The sequence below is a fragment of the Microcaecilia unicolor genome, chromosome 3 (genome assembly GCF_901765095.1).
Source record: "Microcaecilia unicolor chromosome 3, aMicUni1.1, whole genome shotgun sequence".
NCBI classification, from domain to species: Eukaryota; Metazoa; Chordata; class Amphibia; order Gymnophiona; family Siphonopidae; genus Microcaecilia; species Microcaecilia unicolor.
The window spans coordinates 146521783-146544189 of NC_044033.1; the positions used below are offsets into that span (position 1 = coordinate 146521783).

At 42.4% G+C, this 22407-nt stretch overlaps 1 protein-coding gene across 2 annotated transcripts in view; it reads right to left on the minus strand.

Annotated features, from left to right (window-relative positions):
* The window catches only part of AGT (angiotensinogen), a 46283-nt gene extending 25508 nt beyond the window's left edge, over positions 1–20775 (minus strand). The window contains exons 1-2 of one of the 2 annotated variants that reach the window (XM_030196436.1): positions 20671–20775; positions 11733–12547 (exon numbers count right to left, since the gene is read on the minus strand). In XM_030196436.1, coding sequence (XP_030052296.1) covers positions 11733–12516 — 784 coding nt within the window. In that variant the 5' untranslated portion in view covers positions 12517–12547; positions 20671–20775. Of the gene's footprint in view, positions 1–11732; positions 12548–20529; positions 20626–20670 lie in introns of those variants that run through there. The other variant, XM_030196437.1, reaches the window with a different exon arrangement.
* Positions 20776–22407: the final 1632 nt, after the last annotated feature.

Consider the following 22407-nt stretch of genomic DNA (forward strand, 5'->3'; position numbering starts at 1 on the left):
TACTGTCTTTTAATACACTTTTAGGGGCAAATAACGCACATTAAGACTGTAAGGCACCTTAACAACTACCCGGGAGGGGGGGGGGGGTAGTTGACACAAAAACTGAATGTGGGCAAAAGAAATTGCACATCCATAAATTCTAGGCTTAGGCTTTTGTCTGCATCCTGAAGCATGACGTGACTTGCCTTAAGGGCACACAGAGCACCAGAAAGATTTAAACCTAGCTTCCATGGTTTCTAGCCGTTTTGCTCTAACTATTGGGCTATTCCTCCTTCTTCCAAGGGCTTGGTTGGGGGGGGGGGGGGGTTACAAACCATTGTTTTCATCTTGCATAGTCTCATATGTTAGGCGATGCCTTCAGCTGCCCTCCAGCCCACAAGGGATCTTCTGTGGCAAAGCCATCTGCTTGGTTCTCCAGAGGATTAGGAGTTCAGAACTCTTGGCATATGTCACACAGGGGTCCTTTTACTAAGGTGTGCTGATAAACGGCCTGCGCTGGTGTAAATGTGTATTGGATGTGCGCAGGTCCATTTTTCAGCGCACCTGCAAAAAAGACCCTTTTTTTGGCCGTAAATGGATGTGCGGCAAAATAAAAATTGGCGCGCGTCCATTTTGGGCCTGAGACCTTACCGCCACCCATTGACTTAGCGGTAAGGTCTCGTGCATTGACTGGGCGGTAATTGTCAGCGTGCATACACTGCCGATTACCGCCTGGTTAGCAACACATGGTAGAAAATGAAAAATATTTTCTGCCGCGTATATTGGACGCGTGTAAAAAATTTAATTACCGCCCGGGGCTCGCGGTAGCCAGGCAGTAGTTCCATATTGACACACATTGGATGTATGTAGACACCTACGCGCCTTAGTAAAAGGGTCCCACAGTGACTTTTTATGCTATTAGTTCTGAGCTAGCGGGAGTGAATCAGATCTTTGAAAGTTTTATAGACCATGTATTTGTTTAAGTTCTCTAATCCCACTACTGCACACTGTATTTATTTATTGCATTTCTATCCCACATTTTCCCACCTATTTGCAGGCTCAATGTGGCTTACATTGTTCCGTAATGGCAATCGCCATTTCCGGAATGAGAAATACAGAGTTATATTGCATTAAGGTTCCTAGGTGACAGAGAGGGGGATAATCGAACGGGGGCGCCCATCTCTAAGGACAGCCCTGTAAAGGGGCAACCCGTATTATCGAAACAAGATGGACATCCATCTTTTGTTTCGATAATACGGTTGGGGACGCCCAAATCATGACATTTAGGTCCACCTTAGAGATGGTCGTCCCCGGTTTTTGACGATAATGGAAACCGAGGACGCCCATCTCGGAAACGACCAAATCCAAGCCATTTGGTCGTGGAAGGAGCCAGCATTCGTAGTGCACTGGTCCCACTAACTGAATGGAAAAAGCCCTTCCATTATGAACGGGCATGCATGAAGGAAATTGCATGCAAATGAGCTTCTCGCTGTTAGCTCATTTGCACACGATTTCCTTCCTAAGGAGGGGAAGCAACGGCAGTTGAGGACGTCCATCCCTAAGGAGGGGAAGCAACGGCAGTATATTATCAGTTTTAGTCACTAACAACTTTTATTTTATCAATTACAGAAGAATCCTCTAGATTAATACAGTTGCTACTGTGCTTGACTGGCTGTTAGAACAATTGAAAGAAAGCTGCATCCTCTGTATTCAACAGCAATATTTCCCTAGACAGATCACACCCTGTATCTTACTTTATTTAAAAGTTTGGCAGGTAGTCTTCATAAGTTGGGTGGGGGGAGGGGAGAAAGCAACTATTAAAACAACATTTAAAAAATGAACAAAATACATTTTTATGACATTTACACTTACAATATTTAATAACACGCTTTACCAAAAAAGTCCAAAGTATGAAACAAAAGATAATTTTTAAAAACTTCTCTCACCATGCCCTCCCACCCCAAGTTAATAAACAATATAAAACACAAAAATACCTTCATTCCCATTTAATTCTACTCAATACCAAGAGAACCTGCTAACTAGCCTAATACTTTGGATTAAAACCAAGCTTTTCAAGGAAGGATAAAACCTCTCAAGGTGTAAGTCCACTGGTAGAGGATTTCATAGTTCAGGACCACACATTGAAAAAGGATGTAAATAAGTTGTTGGGATGGATGGAGTTCCGTTGAAGATTCATAAATCTGAATCAATAATCATAAATATGATGGACCATCATTAAAAAAAGAGCTTGAAATTGTATCCCATACATAACAGGCAACCAATGAAACATGACCAAAACCAAAATAATATGATCAAATTCTTTCAGTTCCATCGCTAACTGAGTCTCAGTATTATGGACCAACTGAAGCTGTCATAACTGATATCTAGGAAGGCCACAGTAAAGGTAATTGCAATAATCCAGTCAAAATATAATAAAACCATGGATCAACATAGATATTTTCTATCTAAATCCATCATAATATGTGTAAATTACAAAAGAACATTTTTACTATCTGCTGCTCACTATGGGGACTGCAGTGCTTTCAAAATACAGCAGTTCATATCATCTCAGGAACTAGATACCAGGATTGCGTGAGCCCTATTTTGACTCCCAATTTAACAAACGATAGAGTTCAGAGTACTTTGTCTGATACATAAGACTATATATCAAAAACTGGCTGCTTAGTTTAGTAACTGAGTCTTGCATTATCTCTCATCGTAAGTTTTGCGATCTTCACAACATGTTGTGCTACAGTACAAGAACGTCACAGGTTGATCACTACGGAGAAGAGGGCTTTTTCTTATTTTGGCCCTTCTGTATGACATGTGCTTCCCTTAGATTTCAAATAGGGATGTGCATTTGTTTCAAACAACATGCAAAATTTAAATATCATTTTGTTTTAACTTAAAATGACAGGGGTAAAAACAGATTTCTTTCAGACTGCATTACTGTTTTGTTTTTTTAAATATCTAACTTGCCATTGCTTGTGCTCATCCCTGTTTTATTTATTTATTTATTTGTTACATTTGTACCCCACATTTTCCCACCTATTTGCTGGCTCAATGTGGCTTACATAATTTCTTCATTAAGGTCTGCTTTCCATTTTCTGAAAACACCCTTTTGGCTTTCACCGCCTTTTTCACTTCACCATTTAGATGTGAGTGACTTTCAATTTCGGATCCAGCACTGAAACTATTCTGAAAGTTGAGTTCAGGTTCCGGCCGAAAACGCCTAAACATTTTCAGTCAGAACCAAAAATGTGACCTGCCTCTGCTGCCAGCCCACCTTCCCCGGGCCACCAACTCCCCCTCATTCTCCCCGTAGGTACTCCCTGGGCCTACCTTCTGAAGGCCCTGGTGGTCTAGTGGTTCTTCGGGGCAGGAGCATCCCGCGTTGCTTATGCCTCTGGTGGAGCTTATGCTATTTACAATTCCAAAATGGCAGGCACAACCTCCCGCAATAGTCTAGCCCACCATTTTGGAGTACAGAGCCACTGGGGGCAGGAGCAAGCCAGGATGCTCCTATCCTAAAGAAGCCCCTAGACCACCAGGGCCTTTAGAAGGTAGGCTGGGGAGAGCAGATGGAGTTGGTGGGCAGCCCGTTGTGGGGGGGGGGGGGGGGGAAGGGAGGTGGATGGGACCGGACAGATTTTTTTTCTCAGGGTGGTGGGAGGCTGGCGGCAGCAGCCGAGGCCATGGCCACATTGTCGGTTCCAGCCAAAACTGACCAGCGGATTTCCGCCGCAGATTCAGTTTCAGTCTGCCTCTATCATTATTAAACTGTATTGGACATCATTTCACTTGTAATAAAATGTCATGAGTCTATTTTTAGTGCTTACATTTGGCTTCTGTGAGGAGGTGTATAGGAAGTGACCAGTCCCCATTAATAACATTCCCTCACAGGATCACATTAAGAGACTAGAGACTGCAGTGTGTAGTAGCTCTCTTGAGCAGGGACTGTCCTTCCCCATGTTTAAACTTGTACAGCGCTGCGTAACCCTGGCAGCGCTATAGAAATGCTAAGTAGTAGTAGTAGTAGTAGTAGACAGGTTGTGGTTCAAGCAGGCAAAGCTAGCCAAGAGAGCAGGGCCAGGGCCCAGATTGAGACAAAGTTAAAACATCTAGAGGGGGAACAGAACAGAGAGGCCCAGAACAGGAAGGGTCCTCCAGAGGGTTCCCAGAAAGGGCTGCAGTGTTCAAGGTTGGACCCAGGAGAAAAATAGAACACTGACCATTCACAAATGCCTCCACTCTAGATGTGAGTCCAGGTTGAGAATAGAAGGTAGGAAGCCTTTTTCCTGGAGAGTTTTGAACCTGAATGGTCAAGCAAGGGCTAGACCTAGGTAAGAGTGAAACCGTTTTTAAACTTCTGCATCCTGTGTTTTGGGGCTCTTGTTGGCTAGATGTTCTGTGAAGGCCCAGCGCTCAACCTTCACTCACACTATTGCAGCCTCCAGTGCAAAATGCTTCAGTGCTAAAAATCAGTTCAAGGCATCTAACTTCCTGCCCTTGATTTAGGTGTTCAGTGAAATTAGGAACCTAAATAGGTGCAAAAACCCAGTAAATTTTCAGTGAGCATAATTTAAAAACCCGACTCTCAAGGTCAGTTGTCTTAAACTTTATGAGAATCAGCCAAACGGGTCTCTGCTAAACCTATTCTAGTGGTTATGCTGTAAACGCAATAGGGACAATATTTAGCCACTGGATGAATTAGGGCCAGATCTTCAGTGCCAGTTCCTAGCTGGGGACTGACATTGAATATCCAGGTACTTGGCAGCCAGCTGGGAGTTACCTGGGATCACCAATATTCAGCAATAGTTCCTGGATAGCTACGTGGTTAACTTAGGACACCATTGCTTAATATTGGCAGTGACTGGGTAACTGCTGGCTCCACCCTGACTCCATCCTCAGAACACCCCAGCACTAACCAAATAGTGCTGAGACAGTGAAACAGAATACTAGTGGCATTATCTGGTTATGAAGGACCAAGAAAACAGCAGGGCAATTGATCTACAAACTTCAAAATGGCAACAGAAACAAGCAGATCAGATGGAAGATCAAACGGATTTTTATTAGTAACATACAAACAAGAATGCCCGACATAGGTCATGTTTTGCCCAAGCAAGGGCTGCGTCAGGAGCTAAGTGGTGCTTTCAAAACATAGCATCGGTAAGCCCAATGTGCCCTGAGGGTAAGCCATTTCTGGGGGAAAAAGAAAAACCCCGGAAATGGCTTGCACGGCAGTAACCCAGCGGTAATTGGGCAACACCACACACTGCCCGGTTACCGCCGGGTTGCCACGAGAACCATTATTGCCACCTCAGTGGGTAGCAGTAAGGGACCCCTGCCATGTGGCCACGTGGTAAGAGTTCTCTTACCACATGGTCATGTTTGCCTGGGGGCTGCAGTAAAAAGGGCCCTGGCATGCAGGAAAAACAGCCCCCGCCGCTAGCGAAGGGCCATTTTTCCCACAGGTTGGTTAAAGGACCCCTTAGCCTCTGATGCACCCTTGAATGGCTGAAACATGGCCTGTGTTGGGCATTCTTGGTTTGCATGTTATTAATAAAGATCCGTTTGATCTTCCATTTGATCTGTTTGTGTCTGTTGCCATTATCTGGTTATCTGCTGTTGAATATCCTGTTGGGACTTGGTCATTGCAAGTTAACTGGGTAGGAACTATACAATGCAATCAGGATGTGCATGGGAAATGTTTCTGTTCAGTTTGATTTCAGATCATTCACCCATTTAGTTTGTTTTTTTTCCAGATACTGAATGGTTTTTAAAAAGATTTGTTTCCATTAAAGTCATTAGAGCAAACAATTGTGTTCTATGTGGGGTGTTACGTCCAGGTTAAAAGATAGAAAACATGGGGTATGGTTAAATATCTAGTTTACTCAGTGGAGAAAGGTAAAGAGTGGAGTGCTGCAAGGTTCTGCACTGGTACTGCTGCTATTTATAAAATGATCTGGAAATGGAAATGATGAGTGAGGTGATCAAATTTACAGGTGACATAAAACTATTCAAAGTAGTTAAATTGCATGCAGACTGTGTGAAATTGCAGGAGGACCTTGGGAGGCTGAAAACTGGGCATCCAAATGGCAGATGAAATTTAGTATGGAGAAGTGCAAAGTGATGCACAGTCGGAAGAATAACCCAAATTATAGCTACATGATATGAGGTTCCACATTTGGAGTCACTACCCAGGAAAAGAATTTAAGCATTGTGGACAATACATTGACATTTTCTGCAATGTTTAAACCTCTTGGTTGCAAAGTTTGTAATGTGTAAATCCATCTTTGTTCCCTTCGTAACAGAATCTTACCCCTATTGATCATGTAGAAGACAGTATAAGGGGAGGGGACAGGGGTAAGATTCTGTTACGAAGGGAACAAAAATGGATTTACACATTACAAACCTTGCAACAAAGAGGTTTAAACATTGGAGTAGAGTGGAAAGCATTTTTTTTATGAAGTATTATCATATTAGCTGATACTTCACTGTGTACTATACGATCAACCTATCAGGGGTTGGAATGATATAATAGATGGTTCTGATTGGTTTGTTTGAAGATCAGCGTCTTTTTAGAATGTGACACCATTTTAGTAGGTGAACACACAAGCAGGAAAGCAGCACGGAGAAACAGCTGTGCATGAGACTGCAGATTCAAGTAACTGGTAATAATTTTTTTTGATATGTTTTAAGGCTGAGAAATACTTTTCTTATGGGGCTTGTAACAATATATATTCTCATCACAGTGTCATATTTTCTAGGACAGAAATTATTATAGCATTTTTGTTGACATCTTAAAGGTGGCAACATTGCAAGTTCTCCCAATGAAGCAATAGCGAAACAGGTGCTCTGTAGAGCTGACAAGTTAAGTTGCCAGAGTTATGTAAATTCAACGATATGATAGCTATGGTTTTTGAAAATTGAAGACTGAAGAGTCTAAAATGTAACAGTGCACTTGATCTCTTAATGTAAGTCATACTGAACCCACTCTGGGAATACTTGCGACTAATAAGAAATAAAGTAAAGTAAAATAAGTTAAAGGATAGTTAATTGACTTTTGATAAATAAATAAACAGAGGTTTTTATGACTCATGATGAGGCTGCTCAGGAACATAAACATTTCTGATTGAACTTTGCTTAGAAAACAACAATCATAAATTGATATCCTGAGCTTCTGGTGAGATTGAGTATTTTGGGATATTGATGCTGGAGTATAAAAGCTACATTTATTTGAGCTGGTGGAAACAGCACTAATAAAGCCTGTATTTTGTGCTCATTTTTCTACACTGTTCTATACAATACAGTTTGGCCAAATTTTGATGAGGATATCCTGCTTACTGATGGGTTCATCTTAATTGTAATCTGCCTTGGGAAGCCTGGTGTTATAAAGATTGGAAGTAAAATTAAACTCTCCTTTCATTGGGGGAACATGGGATCACATCTTTGCCTCATATCTTTTGTACAAATGGATTATTCTGTTTTGAGCATGTTTCAGGGACAAATGGTTTTCATAAGTCAAAATAATAAAAATAAATATTTTATTTCATGCAGATTCTCTTTCTTTTGGGGGGGGGGGGCAAGGTGACTGCGGTGCGGCAGGGCTGGGAGGGCCAGGGGCCGGAATGGAGGAGATTACCTGCGGCGAGGACGGGTTACATTTAGGCGGGGATGGGTTAGATTTCTGTTCCCATGCAACTCTTTACTACATGCATCAGCTTCATCTCTGCTTTAAAGTGACCAACTCATCACTGTTCTATTCAGCTGGAGACCAGTAACCAGTTCAACAAACACGAGCAATTCCACTGTTCTTACAAGCTATATTTACTGAACAGCAAAATTTAAGATGAGATGATCCACTGTTTGAGAGATTTATTTATTTATTTGTAACATTTGTATCCCGCATTTTCCCCACATATTAGCAGGCTCAATGTGGCTTACAAAATACCGTAATGGTGAACGCCAAGTACGGTAGGTATTAAACAAGTACAATTAGAAAAAGGGTCAGGTATGGTAGGGGTAAATGGGTACAATAAGGGACAAGGAAATAAGATGAGGCTTGCAATAGCAAAATCCTGTTCCTGAGGAATTCTCATTTACATCTCGCTTCCACTTTTACTTTTAACTGCAAGCATCAGATGTAGCTGAGTAAAAGTAGCAAAATTATTACTTAAGTAAAAGTAAAAAATGTTATCCTGTACTTCTTTACAAGTAAAAGTGACAAAACTGGAGTCAAAAGTCTGATTAATTGGAAAGCTACAGCTTGGAAGCAAAGAAGAGCTAACCATAAGTACATAAGTGTTGCCATACTGGGACAGACCGAAGGTCCATCAATCCCAGTATGCTGTTTCTAACAGTGGCCAATCCAGGTCACAAGTATCTGGCAAGATCCCAAAACAGTACAATACATATATATGGTTCCTAGATTATTAAAAGGAATTGAGGAGGAAAGGTATTCCAAGCATTTCCCTGGCTGCATGGAAGGGGCTGGCAGCCACTGAGCCAGAAACCTGATCAAAAGAAGGTTGCAGCTGAGAAGCATGGACTGAGAGGGGTGGTACAAAGATGTTCTGACAGTAAATGTGCCCTCAGGTTTAGAAAGAAGCAAATGGGGCTGTAAAGCAGATTAATAAAAATTGTTTAAGTGCTTTAAAAGAAAGGTGTGGACTTGCTGCTTTGTCTGGATGACTGGTGTACCAGGATATTTGCAGATGGCTCACCTACCAGGGGTAGCCTGCAGGAGGTGCTCTCACACAACCCCTTGGTGCTCCTTCTCATCCATTTTCCCACTGGCAGAGTGAAAAGGGGTAACATTTATCAATATCACTTTTAATCACATGGCATTTTCTTCCTGCTTCTTTGATTTTTCCAGCTCAGTCGGAACGAGGGCTGATATCTGGTGCCGAGTCTTCATTCATAAATCCCTGAAGAGTTTCTCTCTTTATTTTGTATCCTGCCCCCAACTCATATGTCACGTTCCCAGTCTAATTAAGGACTACCCAAAGTGGAATAAAATATCAATTCTCCATAACACTCCTCTCTAGTTATTCCTCATTGAAGAAGCATCTACTGTCTCTTAACATTGCATGATGATTAGAACTCCCTCTCTCCCATGCACTGTGAACACAGTCTCTGTATGTGGCTATTATTCTAATGCATCAGTCAAAAGATCATTTAGCATCCTTCTATGCTCTCCTGATTTCTCAGATACAACTTTGTAAAGTATATTTGGGTTCTGTGTTTTTTTTCAGAGCTCTTAGGGGGTCCTTTTACCAAGCTGCAGTAAAACCGCATGGCCATACAGGAAGGAGCACTTAGCATCAGGGCCGCTGAGAGGGGGGAGCAGGGGGGGGCAAAATTCCCTGGGCCTGGGCCTCCAAGTGGGGCCCGGCGTCAGGATCAGGCCGCCGGCGCAGCAGTTCCCGGTCTCACCTGCCTGCCTCTATGGCTCCAGGCCCCCTTCATTCAAAGCGGCAGTTGCAGATCGCGTCTCTTCTGGCCTTCCCTCCCTGTGTCCCGCCCTCGCGGAAACTGGAAGTTACACATCAGACGAGGGCGGGACACAGGGAGGGAAGGCCAGAAGAGACGCGATCTGCGACTGCCGCTTTGAATGAAAGGGGCCCGTAGCCGTGGAGGCAGGCAGGTAAGACCGCGGACTGCAGCGGCGGGGGAAGTGACAGGGGGGCGGCAGCGGCCGGGGGGGGGGCAGCCTTGCCCCGGGCCCAGCCTAGTCTCTCTGTGGTCCTGCTTAGCGTCACCCGTTGAGGTGATGGTAAGGGCTCACATGGTAACCGGGCAGTACACGGTGCTGCCCAATTACTGCCGGGTTAGCACCGTGCTAATTATTACAGACAAAGTTTCTATAGTGCCGGAAATGGTACACGCTCGAGATGGAACTACTGCCAACGGCTGCATTGGGCCGGCAGTAGGTCTGGGTTGCCGGTGGCAATCCTTTAGTAAAAGGGCCCCTTATGGTAGTGCTTCCCAAGATATCCAGGGAATATGCACGAGCTAAAGCTTGCATTAATTAGGTTTTCTATAGTTGAATATTTATCTCATGCATATTCACTGTAAACTAAAATGACAGCAAAGACCAAATTATCCATCCAGCCTGCCCAGTTGAGTTTCTTTCACTTTGGGTAGAAAAGCATGCAGTACACACCCAGATCTATACGTGTCCTTGAGTTGAACCAATTCTTGGTGACCACTCTTATGATTTTCTTGGCATGATATTTCGCCTTCTCCTGTGCAGTGTGAGCCTTGTGTAAATTTCAGGTGTGGATCCCATGCCTAACTTTATGTGCGTACCATCCAATTAAATCTAATTAGTTCCAATAATTGCTTGTTAAAAAGCTAATCGTTGAAACTAATTGGCTCATTATCCTATTAAATTGCACGCACAAATCAGGACTGTGCCTAAATTTACATGAGCAATTTTCGGTGACCATTAGAGAATCAGGGGGATACTGTATTCACGGCCAGATTGAACAAAATACAAATATTCGCTACAGCCTTAATCCATGCTTCCTAATTTTTATGATCTTGCTTTTACATATAGGCCCATTCTATTTTATGAAATACGGCGATAAAGAAAAAAGTCAGAAAACAATGAATGCAAAGCTCATCTATTTGTGTTAAGAAGTGCTGATAGTATGTGGTGGGAAGTCATAATTCAGAGATTATGGGCTACATTCTATATATGGCGCCTGAAAATTCTACGTGGAAAAAAAATGCACCTAGGCGTGTTCTATAAAGTACGCCTAAATTTTATAGAATACGCCTAATATTCCACATGGTTTATAGAATACGACAAGCACCCATCCATGTAACTAAATCTAGTCACGGGCAGTTACGCCAAGTAAAACCTAGTATAAATGTCAACGCTTAAATTAGGTGCAGAGCGAGTGTATTCTATAACAATGCACATAGATTGTAGAAACACCCATGACCCACCCATGGCGAGGCCCCCTTTTCAACTGTGCAACTTAGAATTTATGTGCAAATGCTAATTAACACCAATGTGTCAATAATAGCTTGTAAAGTGGCAATTATCAGCGCTGTGGATTGTTAATTAAGTTGCATGCGCAAATTCAGAATATGACTGGATTTGTGCATGCAAATTAAGTCGCACTATATAAAATCCTGATGTATAAGTCCAACACATTAGGAGTGAGACATACTCATGTGAACTCTCTCACTGTCACATACTTTGAGCCCCTTCTCTCACTCAGTACCAGTGTTCCAATCTGGATCACTACTTTCACGAGAGACAAGCTTGAGGAAAGTCAACTGACCCAATTAACTAGGAAGAAATCCAAGCAGTACTGCCTCGTCCTGCCCCATTTCGTTCCTCTACACCTACAAGTACCTGAGTAGTGAGCTCTGTGCACATACTTTTGTTACTGGGCAAATTCCTTTGAAAATTATCTCCCACTGCCACCATTCTATCAAAGAAAGCCAGATATAATTTTATTCTGCTGTTTTCATTTGTGAAGCAATACTACACTTCAGTCTTTCTAGATTTATACCCCAGATGCAAGGTCTGAAAAACCATATTCTTTGGAGCAGCAAATCTCACTCTCGAAATGGAGTGGTTCACCATTGGCATCTCTGATAATGCAGATTTTGTCCTGATGCTTCTACAGAGGGAGCCAACTCAGCAAAAGTAAATCAAAAGATATCTTCCCTACCATCTGTTTCACACACCTCCTACTAGAGCGAATCTGGTAATTAGTTACTTTCCTTACCTTTGAAATAAATGTAACTTGCAAACAGCAAGGTGGTAGTGGATGGATTGACAGAAGTAAGGATGTTATTGCTTCTTCTGAAGGTTCTTGCCTCAAAAAAGGCATTGATCAGTTCCCTGGCACGAGCTGAATTTGTGAAATCAATCGACCTCACGTACAAAGCATCAGAACTAGGCGCCAAGTCATGAACAAAGGCTTCTGATATGTATATACCAGGGGCTGTGAACAGGAATGTCTTCATTGAGGTATCTACATCTTTGGACAGGAGCAAACCATTAATAGTTTTCAAAGCTGATAGAACTTTGTGGCCATCCACTCTAGAAGTGCAGTCAGATGGGGTGGTGAAACCCAAGAATACTTGTAAGTTATCAGATGTCTGCTTGGAAGCCCCCAAATAGAAAGACACCAAGGTTGCATAAATAGTGATGGGGGACAAGAGAGCAGTTTCACACTTATGACTTTTTCTCAAGACATTGAAATGCCGAAAGCCAACATCCTGTACCAATTCCGTTAAAAACGTCAGGCTTGGTAGGTCCTTGACATTCAGGCTTTCTGTGTCCAAAGAACTGGTGCCTTTCATGTTTTCCTCATCTGGAGAGACACTGGTCTCAAGTGAGATGGGGATGAAGACTTTTTCCTCCTGGGTGCTTTGATTCTGTCTCTCCATCTCATCACAGATGCTCTTGTTATAGGCGAAAAAATGGAAAGGGTGCACATAGACACGGTTGGCCGCTGTGAGGATGACGCATGTGGTGAGATAAAGCAATATCATATTTGGGGTCATCTTAACACAGTGTCTAAGCAACTTCAGTCACCTGTTAAAAGATCAAAACAAAACCTAAAGGTCAGTTAAGTGCACCTTTTTAACTATTTCATTTTATATTGCTTTCTTGAAAGCAGTACATAGTGTAAAATAAAATCAATTGGCATTAAACAATCCTTCCATCACAAAATAAAAATTCATAAATAAAATACCCAAGCATCTATAGGCAACAACTTAATATTCCAATCACGAATAAAATAATGTTCACCAAAAGCCTAAAAATATACTACATTCCTCAATAAAATAATACACCATTATACCAAGAAGTGGTTAATTGAAAACATTGTTACAGGTTAGCAGCTATTCAGATCTTTTGAGGTTATAATACAATTATGTAAATACAAAGAGAGCATATAGGGCTTTTATTCATCAAACCTTTTCCCCACTCTGTGATTTGTGGGAGAAAGCCTCATGAGGTTTTATTTTCATTGCTTATGAAGGGGAAAGGGATATCAATGGCGAACAGTGAAAACACAAATTAGCTATGGAAAATCTCCATATCTATACTGTGAAGTCTACTATTAATAAAGGGGTTGATTTTCAATGGGACTTATCGGGAATAGCTCTTACCCAGATGAATCCTGCTGACTGGGTCCATACCTAGATTTTCAGTGGCATCTAGGCATGAGTATTTATACTACTACTACTTAACACTTCTATAATGCTACAAGGCAAACGCAGGGAAAGGGAAATGGGACTTGATATACCGCCTTTCTGAGGTTTTTACAACTACATTCAAAGTGGTTTACATATATTCAGGTACTTATTTTGTACCAGGGGCAATGGAGGGTTAAGTGACTTGCCCAAAGTCACAAGGAGCTGCAGTGGGAATCGAACTCAGTTCCCCAGGATCAAAGTCCACTGCACTAACCACTAGGCTGCTACTCCTCCACTAGCAACATTCCATGTAGAAGCCTGCCCTTGCAGATCAGCTTCTGTTTCTGTGCAGGACGTCAGACTCACAGAAACAGAAGCCTGCGCGGCCGCAGTGCTGATCTGCAAGGGCAGGCTTCTACATGGAATAGCAACATTCCATGTAGAATCTCAAATAGTAACAACAGAATCTCAATAGTAGCAACATTCCAGAATCTCAAATAGTAGCAACAGCAACATTCCATGTACAATCTCAAATAGGGAAAGGGAAATTGGACTTGATATACCACCTTTCTGAGGTTTTTTGCAACTACATTCAAAGCGGTTTACATATATTCAGGTACTTATTTTTGTACCAGGGGCAATGGAGAGTTAAGTGACTTGCCCAGAGTCACAAGGAGCTGCAGTGGGTATCAACTCGGTTCCCCAGGCTCAAATTGGGTACATAGCAACATATATACCTGGTTATGCAAGTATTCTATAGGGCTTAGGCGGTCGGTGGCCCAACTGTTTGGGGAGGCTAAAGGGGGCGGGGTTTGGGGTGGGGCCAGGGGTGGAGCTTAAATCCATAATTGTCTGATAACACACAGAAAAAATAAATAAAAATAAAAGTCACAATTAATACCTTTTATTAAATTTAGATATTAGATATGTATCATATGTCAAAGAATAGTGGTTGCTCAAAGCATATTCTAACCACAATCGCAAAACACTATGCACAACTTTGTGCAAAAACACACTCAGACCCTTACTGTACCGTAAATATTACACTGGGCAGAACCTAATACACCAATATACCACCCATACGGAAAATGCAGACCGTCAACAATATGAAACAAGGGATCATATCATCCCAATCCTCATGTAGAGCCACAAAACACCCTAATTCATGTTTAATGTGGGATAAAATGCCATAAATAAATAAATATAAACTTTTAATGTTGAGCACCTGATTCTCAAAGTGGACATATTCCAAACACTATAATGAAAATAAAATGATCTTTTCTACCTTTGTTGTCTGGTGACTTTTTCTGATCATGCTGGCCCAGTATTCGATTCTGCTGCTATCTGTCCTCAGGTGTCAGTGCAAGTCTCTTTGGTATGAACTGCTCATGTGCAGTAGTTCCATTTTAGTGTGCTAAGTGTATTCTATAAAGTGATAAGTGTAAATCAGGCCATACAGATCTCAAAAGATGGAGGGGCATAGGCAGGACGCAGATCTCAAAAGAGGGAGGGGCGTGGGCAGGATGTGGGCATTCCTAAAATTTACATGCAGTGTTACAAAACATGCCCGATCTGCACCTAAATTAGTCGTGTGTTTTTTACACCAGGTTTTAGTTGAAAGAAATAGCTGAGACTAAATTTAGTTGCAGGAATGGGCGTTAAATGTATTCTATAAACCGTACCTAACTTTAGGCAAGGTTTATAGAATAGTGCTAAGCACAGTTTTTTTCAGTGACGATTTGTTAGGCACCATATATAAAATCTAGTCCTAACTGGGTAACTGCCTAGACAGACGAGACAGAAAAAAGGCTGCGCTAACTTTATCCAGTTACCTATCTGGGTTCCAATCTGAAGGAGGAAGTTATCAATGTGGGCTGCTGTTAGGATGGGCTTTTTTACTACGAGTTGTGTTATTTTAGCACAGGGTCCCATTTGATGCAATCAGACTCTGGGCTAAAATTGCATGACTTGTGGTAAGATAGCCCATTTAACGGTAGCCCACATTGATAACTTTTCTCCTGAATATCACTGATATCCAGATATATAGCACCTGCCAACCTATTCCTGGATAATCAGTCCATGCCCTTTCCATATTTCCTTCCACATGAGCTGAATATCGGGGGGGGGGGGGGGGGGGGGGGGGGGGGGGGGGGGGAGAATAGTAGTAATAGTAATATTTTTTAAGCAGGAAATGAATTCCTCCTGTTTTAATAATAGCCATTACATCATCATTTCCCCAGTGGGGTTGGGTGTTGGGGCATGAACCTTCTCTGCCTCCATATTGCTGGGCTATTCTATGCCATTAAAGTCTTGGATCCTGCAAAATCCCTGTAATAACAGGTTCAGAGCGGGTTAGAATCGTCAATAAAACAGCAAAAAGTAACACACATTATTTAATACATAAACTCAAATAGTTCAGAAAAGCCAAGTTTTCAAATTTTCCTAAATACACTAAGACGGGCTTTGGCGAATATTCAATGGTAAAGCATTCTGTTGTGTGGCCACAAAACAACAATATGACCCTGCATAAACCTTCTTATAACGTATGCCTTTACTGAATGGAAAAGATAATAACAACCACTCATTACTACAAGTCCTAGATTGATTACCCAAAACATTAATCAATAAAGGAAAAATTTTAATGAGCATCTCCAGCTAATGTTTCAATAACCTTCAATTCAACCGTAAGCTCAAGAGAATACCATCCTTGGTTTTCGGTGTGTTATTGGATACAAAACAAGCTGGTTGGCCAGCTACTGCAGCTCAGCATTTTTGTCCAATAGAGGATTCAACAGCCTGGACTTTAACAATACTCTTTTGTTAAAACGTTTTGCCATAACATTAGAGATCTACCTGACCCCTGAGGCAGGCCTTTGTGCGGAAACGTCCGTGTTGGGTCGTCTTTCAGCTGTTTACAATAAAGATTTCTTGACATCCTCTATGGATCCACCTCACTATTTTGCTTACTGCTCACAGTTAAGTGATGTTTGTTTCTCCTCTTTGCTTGTTTTGTGTTATTGGATACATCATTATCCAGGGAATCCCAGAGAAACAACCTCTTTAAGAAATTATAATTTAAACTTAAATAATTAAGGTCTATCTAGTCTTATTTTCATAACAATCATTTCACCCTGCTATTACAAATACTGATACTTTCCTAACTGGAGTATTGCAGCATACTTTATTCAGGTATATCTACTAAATTACTAAAGAAATTTCTATTATTATTATTACTACTGCAGCTAAGATGATATTTAGACAAGAAAATTTAAATATATATTATATCAAACATATAAATTGCAAGTGACCGTACTCATCCGCAAATGCGCAGTAGAGACCGAATGTTCAAGGAGCAACACTCCAAACCCCGCCTCCACCAGCAGCTCCTGTTCCTGTACCGAACGTAATGCAGCCAATAGGGAGGGGAGGGGAGGGGCGTGGAAATCGGAGGAGGACGTAATGCAGCCAATAGGGAGGGAAGGAGGGGGCGTGGAAATCGGAGGAGGACGTAATGCAGCCAATAGGGAGGGAAGAAGGGGGCGTGGAAATCGGAGGAGGACGTAATGCAGCCAATAGGGAGGGAAGGAGGGGGCATGGAAATCGGAGGAGGACGTAATGCAGCCAATAGGGAGGGAAGGAGGGGGCGTGGAAAACGGAGGAGGACGTAATGCAGCCAATAGGGAGGGAAGGAGGGGGCGTGGAAACGGAGGAGGATGTAATGCAGCCAATAGGGAGGGGAGGGGGCGTGGAAAACGAAGGAGGACGTAATGCAGCCAATAGGGAAGGAGGGGGCGTGGAAATCGGAGGAGGACGTAATGCAGCAAATAGGGAGGGAAGGAGGGGGCGTGGAAATCGAAGGAGGACGTAATGCAGCCAATAGGGAGGGGAGGGAGCATGGACATCGGTGGGGGAGGGAGGGAAGATGGAGAACCACCATGTACAAGGGCACAGCAGGAACGACGAAGTGGCCGAGGCAACAAAAAAACCCACAGCAGAAACCAAGCAGGGATCAAAAAACGTTCTGGGGCCAACAGAAAAAGGTAAACAGGTACATTCACTCGCAGCACACACACACACACACACACACAAGTCCTGCTTTGCAGCATGAAGCAAAGACATGGCTGTCCCGTCCCTTTGGCTCACTGAACAGCACGAGTCAGCAGAAGGGGCGGAACAACAACAACAACATGTATGGGGGGAGGGAGACCGGCAGACGACTGAAAAAACCAGCCTGCCTTTCAAACTGCTCTAACAACTGACTACAAGGAGACACTGAACCTCCACTGCCACACAGCTGCAACAACTGACTACAAGGAGACACTGAACCTCCACTGCCACACAGCTCCAACAACTGACTACAAGGAGACACTGAACCTCCACTGCCACACAGCTCCAACAACTGACTACAAGGAGACACTGAACCTCCAATGAGACAGGGAGTACTAACAGCTCACAAGCACTCTCTCTTGCTCACTCACTCACACACCCTCTCTCATTCACTCACACACACACACAGAGACACCCAAGCACACACACACTAGCTGCTCACTTTCACACTCACTGTCTCTTTGGGAGGGCAGGGAACAGAGGACGGTAGCTTGACATGGGGTGAGGAAAGAGGACAGAGGAGGGTTGCTGGACATGGGGGGAGGACAAGGGACAGAGCAGACTTGCTGCACATGGAGGTGAAATTAAAAAAACTCGCCCGTTTTAACGGGCTTAACGGCTAGTATATATATAAAATGAGGCCACATTGGACATCACTTTTTAAAGTGGCATATTTATAATTTTATTTGTGTTTAAAAAGACAGTGATCCTGTGTTGTATTGGGCCTTCAATAAAGATGATTTTTCTTAAAGTAGCTTGTATGGTCTATAACATCTTACATTACCGATCCTCTGTATATTTAACTTGTTATGTTGGAGTGTTGGCATCCACCACACTTTTCGTTCTTCAGCTTGTTGTGCATTAAAATATCCTTCTTCTAAAGGAGTCCATTTTAAGCAGGTATTGGATTGTCCCTTTCTTTTCAAGCAGTAAATGTTTGGAATCATAGGAGCAGACTCTAAGACAACATGGTTTTATCAAAGGTAAATCGTGCCAAACGAATCTCATTGAATTCTTTGACTGGGTACCAGAGAAATGAATCAAGCATGTGCTATAATCTACTTAGATTTCAGCAAAGCTTTTGACACGGTTCCCCACAGGAGGCTCTGGAATAAACTTTGACAGGCTGAAGATAGGACCCAACGTGGTGAACTGGATTAGGAACTGGTTGACGGACAGACACCAGAGGGTGGCGGTAAATGGAGTTCGCTCGGAGGAGGGAAAGGTGAGTAGTGGAGTGCCTCAGGAATCGGTGCTGGGGCTTATTCTGTTCAATATATTTGTGAGTGACATTGCCCAAGGGATAGAAGGTAAAGTTTGCCTTTTTGCGGATGACACCAAGATTTGTAAAAGAGTGGACACCCGGGAGGGAGTGGAAAACATGAAAAAGGATCTTCGGAAGCTAGAAGAAAGGCCTAATGTTTGGCAATTAAAATTCAATGCAAAGAAATGCAAAGTGATGCACTTAGGGAGTAGAAATCCACAGGAAATGTATGTGTTAGGCGGTGAGAGTGATCTTGGGGTGATAGTATCTGAGGATCTGAAGGCAATGAAATAGTGTGACAAGGCGGTGGCCATAGCCAGAAGGTTGCTAGGCTGTATAGAGAGAGGTGTGACCAGCAGAAGAAAGGAGGTGTTGATGCCCCTGTACAAGTCATTGGTGAGGCCCCCACCTGGAGTATTGTGTTCAGTTTTGGAGGCCGTATCTTGCTAAGGATGTAAAAAGAATTGAAGCGGTGCAAAGAAAAGCTACAAAAATGGTATGGGATTTGCGTTACAAAATGTATGAGGAGAGACTTGCTGACCTGAACATGTATACCCTGGAGGAAAGGAGAAAGAGGGGTGATATGATGCAGATGGTCAAATATTTGAAAGGTATTAATCCGCAAATGAACCTGTTCCGGAGACGGGAAAGTGGTAGAACTAGAGGACATGAAATGAGGTTGAAGGGGGCAGACTCAAGAAAAATGTCAGGAAGTATTTTTTTCACTGAGAGAGTGGTGGATACTTGGAATGCCCTCCTGCGGGAGGTGGTGGAGATGAAAACGGTAACAGAATTAAAAAATGTGTGGGAAAAACATAAAGGAATCCTGTTCAGAAGGAATGGATCCTCAGAAGCTTAGCGGAAATTGGGTGGCAGCACCGGTGGTTGGGAGGTGGGGCTAGTACTGGGCAGACTTCTATAGTCTGTGCCCTGAAAATGGTAGATACAAATCAAGGTCAGGTATACATACAAAGTAGCACATATGAGTTTATCTTGTTGGGCAGACTGGATGGACCGCACAGGTCTTTTTCTGCCATCACCTACTATGTTACTATGTTATGATGACTCTGTGTGTGCTTGAGCACCCCCAATATTGAGAAACTTACATGTATGTGTCCAAGGAAGGGTTCTTTCCACTGGGCTTAGCCCAGCCCCCCCCCCCCCCCCCCCCAATAATTTTGAAAAGTTGGCTCCTATGTTTGGAATAGTCTGCCATAGAGCATAAAGTAGCAGCCTTCATATCTTTCCTTTCTTAGGCTTCTTAAGACTTTTTTATTTCATAAATATGCCTTAGATTAGATTAGATCCTCAATTCTTAGCTCAAACCCCTGTATTTGATTCTACACCTGAGTGTAGGGGGGGGGAGGGGAAGGCTGAGAAGCAACCACTGCAGCTAATACATATGGTTTTGGTTTCACAGTTGCAGCTGTAGTAGGGTTTTGAAATGTATGGGTTTTAAACCATAGAATGTCTGTAACCTTAAGGATTCTTCCTGCACGATTACCCGCTGGTTTAAAAGAAAGGATCTTCCCAACACAAAAATAATATACAATACCGTCGTTATTGCAGAATTTCTACTTTAGCAATCGCTGTAGATTTGCAGTTTGATCACATTTAGCATATGCAGATGATCTTAGTAACCAAGCAACACATTTAAATCAGCTGGGATGCAAGATACAGAAGAAGAAGTGGGAAAACCTCACCATGCAGAGAAAATTCCTGGCATGCAGGCTTCAAGCAAGCTCAGATTCCAACTCCCTGTACCTTAGCCCAGCTCATCTCACAAAAGCTGAGCTCATAGTGTAAGTCAGGTATAAATGCCGACAAGTTAATTCTAACACTGCATATCAATTACAGAGCAGCCCTTAAAGTTCTAAAACCAAGTATGAATACAATGCTTCCTGTTTGCCTCCGTTTCTATATCTGTGCGTATATTATCTATTTGTAGGTGCCTAATAACTGTATCTATCTATACATAGAGATGTTTACACACGCACATATATTAACTTGCATGAATAGTAAACTTTGATGACAAGGTAAAATGGCCAGTGCTGTATCTCTCCCTCTATATTTTAATCTGAAGATTGAATCAATTCACATTGTCTTTGCTGAAATCCAGGCTGATATTCTATTCTTTTCTGATTTACCTGTTTCTTCGCTCTTTCTCCACTTTTGTTTTCCGACTTTCCAGTTCCCAGCTTATTGCTCAGGGTCCAGAGTTAAGCTGCAGGTTATGAAGAGCAGCTCTACGGTTCTAATAGTCAGAGCCAGGTCAGCAGACCTGTAAAGCCCCGCCCTTCTTGTCTCTCGGTGCCGCCCCGCCCCCCCCCCCCATTGAAAGTTACCTTGGACCTTACACTGACAAGCTCTGCTGAGATTTGAACTCATTGCCATGATGGATGCTGGGAAGGGAAAGGGGGGAAACCGACAAACATTACACTTACCATTGTCACTTATCAAACCAAACATGTCCTTCAGGATTGCGACACTTTCCTCGTTTGCTACCGACCACTTTAGGAAATTGTTGATCTTGGCTTAAACCCAGCTACTGAAAACAAACTTTCTGTCCCAGAAGGGAACACGGAGTTCGGGGGAATTGTCTTTCTGACTTCCTCCCACCCTGGGAACTCTGCATTTAAGTCTCATAAAGTGGTGGAAAACTGTAATGAGTGTTAATGACTACAAATATACAGCACTCTTTTAGCAGCAAGTATTATAACCAGAGATTTATAAAAAGATTGCAGTGCAGGCTGCATCTAAAATGCAACCCTTGATCTTTTCTGAATAGTTGGAAAACTAAATTCCTTGGGATAAATATTTCTTAGTGTATCTAACGGTCTCCAAGTTACCACGTGTGGGAGAGTAAAAATCCGCAATGCCTGTTCAGTAAAATGTAACACAGTTCCGGCAAGTTTGAATGAACTGCAGACATACACGGTTTTCAATTCTACTGTTAGTGAAGGCTGATTTTAGATAGAACATTGATAATGGAATTGAAATATTCAGGTCGCAACGTGTCTATATGCAGCGGCATTTTGCAAATATCAATGTCCAGCATATCAATAAGGGCAAATCTTCACATAACCTTGATCACTGTTTCCCAAGTCCAGTCCTGGAGTGCCCCCTTGCCAGTCAGGATATCCACAATGAATATGCATGATTTGCATACATTGCCTTCATTATATGCAAATTTCTTTCATGCATATTCATTGTGGATATCCTGACTGGCAAGGAGGCACTCCAGGACCGGAGCTGGGAAACACTGACCAAGATGTTCCAAAGCAGCCGTAAATCCCAACATTGATCTCACAAATGTGCATCCCCTTCTGAAATGAATGCCCATGTATATTTCAGCTCTGTCCAAAACATGCCTAGACCGTGCGTCCTTGCCATATGCACAATTTGGGCATGTATATGCCATCTCTTTAAAATTGGGCTTTGAACATGTATGAGATATACATATCTAAACACTGGTTTATGCACATCCCAATTGGGAACAGGGCTTCTAAAATAGTCACCCTAATGTAGGGAAAAATAGTGCAATGGAAACTGGAGGTGAGGGAAGTGAAAGAAGTTTTTGTAGTACGAGGTGATGATCAGATCACAAAAATGCAAGGAATTTTACAAATGAGATATTTTCAAATTCACACAAAAAGGTAAATAAAACTGGTTGTCAAATGAGTCTTTTTGAAGGAATTCACTTAAGATGGTGTACAGCATGAACAACTCATACATAAGCTATAGACAATTGCAGCAGTAAAAATATTCAAACAACAATACAAAGTATGGCACAGCATACTACATTGTGACAGAGAGCGGGAACTAAGTACAGAAAAAATCCAAGCAAAAAAAACAGCACAAAGGGCCTTTAAAAACAAAGGGAA